General features: G+C 52.6%; 1 protein-coding gene across 1 annotated transcript in view; it reads left to right on the top strand.

Moving 5' to 3' along the window:
- The first annotated feature begins 3,621 nt into the window (after positions 1–3,621).
- Positions 3,622–12,164, top strand: part of TRPV6 (transient receptor potential cation channel subfamily V member 6) — a 13,448-nt gene continuing 4,905 nt past the window's right edge. The window contains exons 1-4 of the mRNA XM_029917788.1: positions 3,622–3,959; positions 11,323–11,420; positions 11,569–11,691; positions 11,991–12,128. Coding sequence (XP_029773648.1) covers positions 3,832–3,959; positions 11,323–11,420; positions 11,569–11,691; positions 11,991–12,128 — 487 coding nt within the window. The 5' untranslated portion in view covers positions 3,622–3,831. The remainder of the gene's footprint in view (positions 3,960–11,322; positions 11,421–11,568; positions 11,692–11,990; positions 12,129–12,164) is intronic.

Here is a 12,164-nt window from a genome sequence, read left to right on the forward strand (position 1 = left end):
CCCCACATCATACACCACAGCCACACAATACCACACCCACACCCCCCACATCATACACCACAGCCACACACACACCCACTGAATACACCACACACCTCATACACCACCGTACATACACCTCACAGACACCACACATCATATACCACAACAATACACAAACCATACATGCACACACACACACACACCACACATCATACACTACACACCTCATACACCATCATACACATAGACACACACACACACACCACATCATACACTATAACCCCACCACCACATCATATACCCCAACTCCACACACACCCTCCACATTATACACTACAACCCACATACACAGCATGCACACACACACCGTATCATATACACACACTGCACGTCCGCACACCACACACGACATCATATACCACAGTCATACACGCACACACACTATACACTGCACACACATGCACACAAATGCCACACATGTGAGCACATGGTCTGAGACCAAGGGAGCAGATGCAATTGCAAAGAGAGCCAACAAGAGAGACAAAACAGGGGGGAGCACAGAAAGACAGAACAAACAAAAGGGGGACAAAACCAGAAAAAATTCAGTGTCTACATTTTTTTGCCCTGAATTAGTGGTTCTCCTTGGAGAGTGCTCTTGTCCCCCAGGGAACATCCAGCAGTGTCTGAAGATGTTTTTGTGGTCACGACTGAGGGGAGGGGATGCCACTGTCACCCACCGAGTGGCAGCTGAGGATCCTGCGACATGTGGGACAGACCCACACTAAAGAGTTACTTGTTCCAAAGCATCAGTGCTTCCAGGTTGAGAAACATGCCTGAAGTGCACCAATCAGCAGCGTGTGGCGGCCGGGGTCCCCACCAGGGCTGTGGGCCAGTCCCGACACACACATCATCTCCCTGGACTCTGCCAGCCCTGCCAGTGTGGCCCTCGGAGGGGGCTGGTCATACCCTGTGTCACCACTGCCCCTCCGCTGAATCCTGAGGACCTAACTTGGCTTTGAGTTCAAGCTCAGCTTGGGGCAGCAGAACTGACTAGAAATCTAAGGCATATTCCCACAGGCCAAGTGGAGCCCCCTGTCTGTCCTCGCCCCACCCCAACCCCTGCAATGGACCCTGACCTCTTCAGTACCCCCGAGGCGAGGTTGCAGACCAACGGCCATGAGGTCAAGGGCAGACCAGAGGTCCATATACTTATCCTCACATGGGATCATTGAAAGGGACAATAACTTGCTGGGAGTCATAAAAGTCCTCCTAAATTTGGAGTTTAGGCAAAAGGATTTGAGAGGGTGTGACCCTTCTCCCATGAGCTCTGGTCTCCCTCTTATGCCCTCAGCCCCTGCATCTATAGCCTCTGGGATTCAGACACTTGACTCATGGATTCTGGGTTGCAGAACCAACCAAGTCCTCGGCTGTGAGGAGGTGCTCCCCAGCATGGCCTTGGAGTGGGCTGGGGAGCCATGCAAGGCTCCCCAAGACCAGAGGAGTTCCAGGGCATCCTCACAGCCCCCTCAGAGCCAGCTGTCCCTTGGAGGAACAGGGGATGTGACTTCAAGATGTGAGCGGCCCAGCGTGGGCAGCATCACCCAAGCCTTGGCCCACCTTCCCCACTGTCCAAGCACACGATGTTGCGTCCAAGAGCTGAGGGAACACTGTTGGCAGAAGCTTGCATTCAGCCATCTGCCCCCTACCCTCCCTGCCCCCCATGCCCCTGGTGGGTCCGTTCTCCCCTATGTCATGGTGACCCAATGCAGGTGGAAAGAAAAGAAAGTTCAGGATGACTGTGTCCTTCTTCAGCCTCCTTCCTCCACAGGACAAATATCTCAAGGCCTTATTCCATTTCCCACCAGCAACTGAACTGGGGTCTTTCCCTGGAGCCCAGCAGCAAAGAGAAGGTGGGTGGGACAGCAGGCAGACACACAGGCTTAATGAGCACAAAGGTCCTGGTTGAAGGTTTGGGTCCTAGCGCCCCCCCCCCCCCACCCAACCCGAACCCACTGACCCCGGGTGGGTGGGGAGGGCGGCTAATCGGTTTGCTGTTTGCTCAGGGCTCTATGGCCTGGCCTTGCGCCCAACGCTTTCTCTTTAGATTTGAGGGCGGCCTTCCTATCCCCTGCCCACAGAGACACTCCAGCCCTGCACCTAAGTTTCCCTCTCTCCCCCACACATACCAACCCATGCACATGCATGCTCACATGCACATACCACACACACACACACACACACACACACACACACACACACACTCCTCACAGTGTCCTCCAGCTCTCTGAATCAGACACATGTAGGAAAAAACAGACTCTGAAGCTAGGGAGTGACCCACACATACCAGTGACTCTACATGCCCAGACACCCATGCCCCAGGCCATCAGGTCCCTGCTTTGCCCTGGGACTTTGCGTAAGTTGCTACTCTGGTCTCTTTCCAGCGGAAGGTTGGACGAAATGACGGTGATGGCTCCTGGCTCTCTCCTGGGCAGTGGGACAGGGATGGGCTGCACTCTGTCATCCTGCCCTATTGCAAACCACCTCAGCGCCCTGGTCCTCCATCTGCCCCTGGGAATGTGGGAGCGGGTCTCAGTTGGGCCACCGACCCTAACTTGCTGTATGATCCTGGGTGATTTACTTTGCCACTTTGAGCTTTGTCTTTGTTTTTTGTTTTCTAATCTGTAAGATGTGGCCAATAATACCTGCCCCACAGGTTTGAGGTGAGTTTCCCCGGGCCCGGAGGCCGTCACGGTGAACTGAGGCTGCCTCCACCAGAGGTAGAGAATAGCCTTACAATACTGGGGGCATGTTTATACCAAAAAGAAATTCTTCATTGTTTCTCTGAAATTCCAGTTTAATGGGGCATCCTGTATTTTATTTGGTAAACCAATACAAATACTGGGGATGGGCTCTAGAACTCCGGCGTCTAGAACTCCAGAGGAGGAGTCTATGCAGTCCAAGGGGGCCAAAGCCTGCCCACAGCTGCACTTTATGCCCAGGCCTGTGAGCTCAGAACGGATTGTTCATCTCTGAAGGACTATCGGAACAAAACAAAACATAGGTTTTGAGACTCCATGTTTGTGTGTGGCTTTGCCACCCTGAAAATACTTACATGTGCTATCTGGCCCTTTCCAGAAAAAGTTTGCCGACCTGCAGTCTCAGTTTTCATGTTTACATACCCATTCCGGGCAGGCTAGAGACTGGAAGTGTGAGGAAAAGCTGAGTCTCCAGGTGGGAAAGGCACAGAAAAGACCCTGGGAGACAGAGGGGTGCTACTCACTCCCTGTGGGGGCCCTAGTCGGTCCCCAAGGCCGCCAGACTCCTCCCCTCCTCCCTCACGCCTAGTCTCTCAGGCTAGTCTGACCTGTCCAGGCCTTTCTATAAAAGGTCACAAGGTGTCCCAAAGTCCAAGGGAGGCCTCTCCATTCTTTGAAGGCCTCCCTGGACTGGCCTTGGGGCAGGGAGAGAGACCCAGGCAGGCAGGGAGCAAGTCAGGCCACAGATGGAAGGCAGGTTTGCTGGCCTGTCTCTTTAAATCTCAGGTAATTTGGGAGGAGGGTGGGAGTGTCCGAAGGCTTGCTTGCTAGCTCCCGGGAGGAGTTCCCAGGAGGAACCCAGCGGAAGGAGTTCCAGCTCTGCCAAGTCTGAGAACCTCAGAGCCCTCTGCAGTTGGCTCTGGTGCCTTGGGGGAGACTCCTGGGGAGGTAGAGACCAGGAAGGTAGGAGACGGGACCGCTACAGGGAGAGGGCAGGCCGGCCCTTGAGGGGGCCGATGTGGCCCCACGGCTGAGTCCTCTGGGGGCTTGGCCTCGGCGGCCTCAGCCCCCCAAGGAGCCGGCCCTACACCCCATGGGGTTGCCGCTGCCCAAGGACAAGGGGTTCATTCTCTGCCTGTGGAGAAAATGGTGTAGATGGTTCCAGAGACGGGAGTCATGGGCTCAGAGCCGAGATGAGCAGAACCTGCAGCAGCAGAAGAGGTAAGCCTCAATCTGCTCCCTCATCCCCCAGGCATGCCCCTCGCCCCCTCCCAAGTCTTCCTGCTCCTCCTCCCACGCCCTGTCTTCCTCCCTCTTTCCCCCTTCCCCCCTCAGTCTTTGTTTGGCACCTTGATTTGTACAGACTGTGCTTCATGGCCTGGCTCCTTGGGAGCATTTTGTCTTGAAGGTGTTAGCCTGTGGGGCTGGCTCCCCAGGATGCCCGGTGGAAGGGGAGGGAGCTGGCATGGACAAAGGCACCCACTACTTTAATTAAGATCCAATCTAATTTTGCAAGCCCCTTGTACTTCCCTAAAGGCTGGCCACCTTGCTGGGCCTTGGAAATATTATGGCATCATGGAGCCACCAGCCCAGAGATGCTGGTAGGTCAGGACCACGCCTGACAGCTCCATTCCCTGTCCCTTGAGCAGTCCCTCCTGCAGAAACACAGAGCACAGACCCATACACAAGCGGGGGTGGTGAGTGAATGACGGAATGAATGAGGCAGGAAGGCACTGCAGATGTTAGTGACCGCGGAAGACAAGAGGTGATCATGGTGGCCACTCCTATGCGTGATCACCACCGTCGGGCAGTGACCAAGGCTGAACGCCAGACACTGGGGTGATTTAGAGCCAAAGCTGGACCCAGCCCTGGCGTTCACTGCCCTCTATTGGGGAGAGGGGTGTGCATGCCTGGCCATAGTACCAGCCGTGCTTAGGACCTATGCTCGCCTGAGAGGCTCTAAAGTTTGAGCCCCTGAAAACTTGCCTAAACTCTGATGTCCCCACCCCCTTGGAGGGACAGGAGAGGAGAGGAGGAAGTGTGCGGCCATCCCTGTGTCAGATGTCCTCTCCAGTCTCCATGGGTCTCCCTACCCCGGTGCCGGCACCCTAAAGGAAGTCCTTCTGTTGGGGCGCTCCCAGGGTCCCTGAGAAATCAGTTTGTATGTGTCTCTTCATGGAGGAAAGCCCAAAGCTTTTGTATCTGAGGGTCTTTCTCCATCTCCAAGAACAGAGGCCTGCCTGAGCCTGACAGGGAGTGCCTGTGGTTTTTCTTCCTTTGCCCCAGGATTCTGGGCTGGGGGTGTGTTCCTTTTTGAGCTTTGGCTTCCCCTCTCTCACACCAGCCGCCCACTTCTCTCCTCCGGGCCTGGGAGAGTAGGGGCTGAGCGCATGTTTGGCTGATGACATCTTGAGGCACAGAATGGCATTGTTGTTGGAGAATAGGCCGTCACTGGTTCCCCTCCTCCCTACCCACTCAGGACCCCGGGGCGGGGGGCCCAGACACAGGGCACAGAAAGGCCCGGGGCTTGGAAGGGGCGGCACAGTTGTTCTGTGTCCCAACAAGGAAGAGACAGAGACAGGGACCACGGTCTGGCTGCTGCCACTTGTCTTTTCGGCCTCTGTTTCTTCTCAAGACCATCAGGTGGGCCCCCTCTTGCCGCCATGGGCCAGGAGGGCCTGATGTCACACTTTGAGGGATCCCCTCCTCTTCTGATCTCCCTACAAGGTCCCGGTTTCCAGCCTCTCCTTCCCTCCCAGAGCCTGGAGTATTGACTCCCCTCTGGGTGGGCACTCCCAGGAAGGATACTGAAATTGCCAGAAAGGGAAGTATCCTAAGCCTTGCTGTCAACCGGCCTCAGGGGAGACTTGCCCATAACTGGATAAATAGGAGATGACCATGTAAGGGGGGACAATTTGGGCAGGTGAGGAGGTGGGCTGAGGGCAGAAAGCAGCAGACAGGGTGACAAGCACCTATCTTGTCCTCTAGAACCCCAAACCTATGGGAGGCAGGCCGGTACCCCCTGAGAACGAGGCAGGCCCAAAGCGAGCAGGTGCTGAAGTCAGAATTCATGCTCACAGCTCAGAGGGGCCTCTGGGTGGGGCTGGCGGGCTCCAGGGAGGGGGGCATGGCTCGGTGGGAGGGAAAGGCTCTGTGGTCTCCCCAGGATGACCAGAGAACCAACCCAGCATTCCTCTCTCTCTCTAGCAGATGTGTCTTGGGTCTTAGTCTCACTGCTCCCTCTGAATAAATCCAGAAATTGGACCCAAGCTGAACCATTTACCTTTTTCCCATTTCTTCTTCGTCATCTCTCTCTGGACCTTGACTTGTCTTATTTCCTGAGATTCCACATACTAAACACTTGCGGAGAACAAAGTACTCTGCTAGGCTTGTAGAAAATGAACGTGACACTCCTGCTCTCAACCAGCTCCCATTCTCGAGTCAAAATGCACCGCATGCATCTCCTTGGGGGACAAGTGAGCTTGGTGAGTGTCCTAAGAAAGATATGAGCACATGTCAGGGGCAGAGAGGACGATGCTGCAGTATCTGATTCTGCCTGCCGCGGGGGATGCCGGGAAGCTCCGGGAGGCTCCGGCGGTGACCCCTTTGCTGGCACTTTCTCCCTTCCACTAGAGGGTGGGAAGGCAGTGACCACGGGAGGTTCTCCTCTGCTTAAACAGATAGCTGTATAAACACATGAGGCGATGTGTCTGTGAAAAGTAAACTGTGGGCTCTCCAGTGTCCTGGGACTGTCTGCCTCAGTAAGTCTGCCAGACGTGCGTGCTTGAGGCCACTTGTCCCGAGCGGCCGCACTCAGGAGGGCGGACCATTCCAAGTCCGCAAATAACCACTTTCTTCCCAGCTTTGGCTTCCTCATCTGGTCGCCAAGAACCCGAGTGGGAGGGAGGCAGCCCACAAGTGGCCAGTGCTTGCTTCCTCCCCACACACGACTGCTCTTTGCGTCGTCTGTGGTCACTGCTAGAGGCTGACCCCTCCCCTTAGAAAAATCGGGAAGAGCCATAAAACTAGAAGAACCACATAATTTAGTGGTGAGAGCCCGAGGCTAGGTTCTTGGCCAAGCATTCTGCTTTTAACTCTGTGTGATCTTCTAGCAACAATTTGGTTGTGCTACCTCAGTTTCCTTTTCTGAAAAATGAGTCATTCAGCCTATGCCACAAGGTTGTAAGGAGCAAAAGTGATCGTGCCCTTATGACCCTTATACCCCTTTGGAGGCTGAAAAGCACATTTAACAAATGGGATTTCTGTGATGAAAAACAAACAAACAAACGAACACACAACGGTCAAAGGCAACACCCAATGTTGGCAGGAGTTTGAGGAGCTGGGCACCTCCTTCCTATCAGAGCTGTATCCCCTGGGAACCTGTATGCTGAGCTCACATCCTGTGTGCCCTCCCTTTCCCAAATGGCACACTTGTCTGACAGGTGCTTGGGGAGAAACCAGTGGACCCACATCTGTGGACACAGCTCCCCGTGCCTTTAAGTCCTCTCCAAAGAGATCCACAGAGAAGAGGGACAGGGAAGTGGTCAGTGGGGTCCCAGTCCCAGCTGTGCCTCTGACTTGTTTGGACAAGTCACCTCAGGACTCCAGGCCTCTTTCTCCATCTGTGACATGAACAGAGAGTTTAGCATTATAGCAACTTTTTCCCTCTAAAATTCTGATTTGGATTCTCCTCCAAAGGCTTTCTGAATCTTGTCTTGTTTCCAACAACCAAATGCAGAACTTTGCTCATGTACACATAGGCATGTATACATTCTCAAGAAGGAAGAGGTTAAGTGTCAGACTTCAGCTCAGGTCATGACCTCGCAGTTCGTGGGTTCAAGCCCCATGTCCCCACATCGGGCTCAGTGCGGACAGCTCAGACTGGAGCCTGCTTCAGATTCTGTGCTTCCCTCTTTCTCTGCCCCTCCCCCGCTCACACTCTCTCTCTGTCTCTCTCTCAAAAATAAACAAAAACAAAACAAAACAAAACAAACAAACAAGAAAAAAAAAACAAAAAAGAAGGAGAAAGGAGGACAGAGTGCAGGGACCAGGGAGAAAGTGAGTGAGAGGTCCTTCCTGCTGGCCCAGAGGGAGCCTCCAGGAGATCATGATTTGCTTATGATGTAAAAAATGGGCTAGCTTTTGTAATGTGGTTTTAACCAGTCTAATACTGAACAAAACCATTCAATTTTATAATTAATTGTCCAGCAAAATAAAGCATGCTACATTCCGAAAACAACTTTCATACTGCTATAATTTCAGATTTTCTCTATAATTTCTTTTTGCTACTTAATCAGCAAGTGCTTAAAAGGCTTTACCTTTTTGTTTCTCTCTTCAATATTTAATGATTTGTAAGAAAACACGAATAGGGAGTTTCTCATTCTTTTTAATGTGAAGAGTCCTCTTTTTTTTTTTTTTAAATGTTGTTTATGAACAATTCTAGCTATAGGTCAGGAATTCCCTACTTTGGCAGGTGGACATTTTGGATGGAATAACCTTTGTTATGGCAGACTGCCCTACCTAAGACACTTCTTAACAGTATCCATGCCTTTTACCCACTAGAATCCCTCCACCCTTCCCCAGCTGTGACAACCAGAAATGTCTCCAGGCATTGCCAAGTTCCATGGTGGGGGTGGGGTTTGTTCACTCCTGGTTGAGAGCAGCCGCAGCTCTAAACCACCATCTATCTGTAAATAAGAGGTTCTGGTAGCAATGGTAGGTAATCTACTAAGTGGTATTTTCCCCTGGAAGGAACCGAGTATAATTCAACCATTCAAACCAGAAGATATTTTATCAGTATCTCCTCTTCCGGCCCTCGGGAAGTGTCTAGCAGAGACCTGGTAAAGACGTGTAGATTTTGCTCCAGATCTAAACTTCTGTGCTGGGTTGCTATGGTAGAAACTATTTGTATCTCAGGCACAAGAACCTTTGGATGGGTCTGCTCCTGTGCCTTTTTTATAAGAGGGCCCCAAGGGTAATCAGGTTTTGGCAGAGGAAGTCCAATTGACTGCCAAGATCCTGACTGAGGGTTTTCTCTGCTGTCCCCTTGTGGCCCTATGATGCCATTGCAAAGAATTGCCCTGTCTGATCCCCTCAGAATCGTTCATACATGGCTCCCTTTCATGCTGGATTCTGGAGTGTGCCACCCAAAAGAGACCAGTTCCCTACAAACTTTGCCAGATAAGATTCGGGACATGGAGTTAAATCAGAATCTCATTTAAGTGATTACTAAGTTGTTAGTATGTCCCAAATGTCACATGGGACATAGCTATATTAAAAAAGTATTGGTTGTGTATCTAAAATTAAAATCTAACGGAGCAGCCTGTATTTTTATTTGGCAAATTTGGCAAGAGTGAGCAGATAGTAACTCCTTGTTCCCTCCCAGCCTGCTGGATAGTCAGCAAGGTAAGGAAAGATCACATGGGAATGGAGGCCTGTCGGGGACATTTGGGGGCCTCAGAGACATGTAAGGACGCAAAGGGATGTCTGTAGGCCTTCCACCAACTAGCCTCTCCACTCATGTTTCAGGAAGTAGGGAGCAGAACCTTACACCTGGGTAAGATGACCCCTTGCGTCCATTTCTAACTTTGCCATCAACTTTAGTCAAAACAGGACATAAAACCAGAAGCTAATTGAAAGAGGGGAGAGAAAGGAAACAGAGACGAGAAAGTGGCTGACCTCTGCCCATAAGTGCCCCTTGTGTAGAGGGGAGATAGTATTAATCACAACACACAGTGAACAATGCAAAAATAAAGGGCCAGACTATACAGTGGGGCGAACTTCCTGAGGAGAATGTGTGTGTGTGTTGGGGAACAGGGCTGGCTCTAGAGTATTTGCAGAGGAGGGGTTTGGGCAAATTGTTGGAGAGGCAGTGGTGGTGGTGAAGGGGGCGTAGAAAATTAGCTCTGCAGCTGTGTTTGTATATGAAGCATACTATTTTTTACTGAGATTATATGTTTGCCTAAGTTTGGCTTAGAAGGTGGCCAATGGAGATAATAAGCAGGGGCAGTAAGGCCAGACTACCTTCTGGCACGCTACAGATTCATTCATCCTGCAGGTGGTGGCAGAGGGTCTGCCGTATGCAGAGCGCATCGCTAGGCATTGGGGTTACGGAACAGAAATGAATAGGGAGGTGGAGGCGCTGGATTCCAGGTGGAAGTTACAAATGGCATAAGCATCCAGAGAATAGAGTGTTCTGGGGGGTGGTGAGGCTGGAATATCAGGGAGAAGGCGTGAAGGGGAGGAGGAGAGTGTGGAAAAGGAGGTGCACGGAGGCTAGAAAGGACCTCTGTATTCCTTCTCTGCGGGCATTTAAGTGCCCATCAGACTTTTCTAAGTTGCGATGGCATTGCTGTTTAGAAGGTGTGCCCCGGCAGTGTGGAGAAGGATGGACTGGGGGTAAATAGGGCGCGGGGAAACTAGTTGGAATATTTGGCTAAAGAGGGGCAGAATCGAGAATGAAGACATGAACTGATGAGGGTCGGTAGGGACGAAGAGGTAGGGACTGAATGTTGAACTGACAAAGCCTGGTGGCTGTGCAGGTGGCGGGGGGCCAGGGGCGAGGGAGCGGGGGCCCACACGCGGGGGAATGTGAGTCTTGTGCTCCTTCCCCCTCTCCCGATCACCTCCCGTCCCAGCTCTTGGAGTTGATTTCCTGCCAGCCCCAGTACGTCAGTGTGTGAGCTTCCATTCACATAGTTGGCCTTCTATGGATAAATGGCATTATTTCATTTAAATCCCATAGAAAGACCAAATGGCGCTGGGCTAAGAGAGAATTTGAAAAAAGGGGGCCCCATGGGTCTTAGTTGGGCTAAGTTTTTAGAATAATACAGGTTTTTAGTTCATTGTAGGAATAAAACTCAAGAGGGTTTAATGAGTCAGAGAAGATGCTTTTTTTTTTGCCTAAAACAAGTGAGAAGCAGACAGGAAGTAGGAAGAAACTATACTCTGACTTAGGGGTCAGAACAAAAAGGATCCACTGTTACTTTCTGATTCAGCTCTGAGGATGCTGTTGTTGGAAAGAAAGTGCCAGGATCAATGGGCTTTGCTGAGAAGGTCTAGAAAGGAGAGCTCGCGCCCTGGAGGAAATCTGCTGGCCTCTACGTGTTGACTTTCTTCACAAATGAGAGGGAGGAATTCCTTGTACCCTTGGTCCATGAAAACAAGGCTTATCTTGGGGGGTAATCACAGGGCACTTAGCGAAGCTCAACAGGGCTGCTCTGGAGGTCGGTAGGTCAGGAGGTGAATGAGTACTTTAACTCCTCCCCTCCATACCCAATACGCAGGGATGCGCACACACACGCACACACACACACACGTTCCGGTGCCAGCGCTCAGAGGATAGGAAGCCAGTCACTGCTGCTCTCCCACACAAGCTGAAGCGAGAACGGTTGGTTTGGGGTAACTAACCGGTCAAAGAAAAAAAATCAGGCAGCACTTGGTACCCTGCTGACCTTACTTCCCTGGATCAAGTTCAGTGTCATGAGGTGCACATGTTGGTATCTGATGGGGCCAAGCCATCAGCCCTCTCTGCACAGGGAGGCGCGCTCACCATTGCCACCTTCCCGATCCCACACCCTTGTAGGATCTGGGAGTCTCCTCTCCTTCTAGCTGCCAAGGAGAACAACGTCCAGGCTCTCAACAAGCTGCTCAAGTATGAGGCCGGTGAGGCGCACCAGAGAGGTAAGGGGCAGCGCCCTCCGCACCTGTCACACCTACACACGGGGCTACCCGTGGAGCCCCGGACCTTCCGTGGCGGGCCCCTAAATGCCTACTGTCACCGTTCCCTGCTCCATGGAAACCACAGGACTCCTCTTTCTGTCAACACCAGGAGCCATGGGGGAGACGGCGCTGCACATAGCGGCCCTCTATGACAACCTGGAGGCCGCCATGGTGCTGATGGAGGCTGCGCCGGAGCTGGTCCTCGAGCCCATGACGTCGGAGCTGTACGAGGGTGAGGGGGCTGCGTGTTTTACGCCATCTCTGTGGCGGATTAACTGGGGGCAGCTGAAAAGGGTTTCATTCCTCCCACCATCTCCCTTTTCTCTTGTCATCCTCAACCAACCCCCCAGAATGCAAGGGGAGGAAAGGCAGCAGCTGGCTTCCCTAGGGACGTTGTCGTCAGACCTGGGGCCCCATGCCTCCTCCCCCACCTCAGACTGCTGGGCTGAAGAGGACTGGGTGGAGATACGGGAGGGACCCTTGAAGGATCCTGGGGACAGACGCCATGACTGAGAGGTCTCTCTGGGCCAGGTCAGACTGCACTGCACATAGCCATCGTGAACCAGAACGTGAACTTGGTGAGAGCGCTGCTTGCCCACGGGGCCAGCGTCTCTGCCAGAGCTACAGGCACAGCTTTCCGCCGCAGCCCCCGAAACCTCATCTACTTCGGTGAGAGCAGGACCAGGGCTGGGAGGGAGGGGTGTG

Source organism: Suricata suricatta, chromosome 2 (assembly GCF_006229205.1).
Source record: "Suricata suricatta isolate VVHF042 chromosome 2, meerkat_22Aug2017_6uvM2_HiC, whole genome shotgun sequence".
Classification (NCBI taxonomy): Eukaryota; Metazoa; Chordata; class Mammalia; order Carnivora; family Herpestidae; genus Suricata; species Suricata suricatta.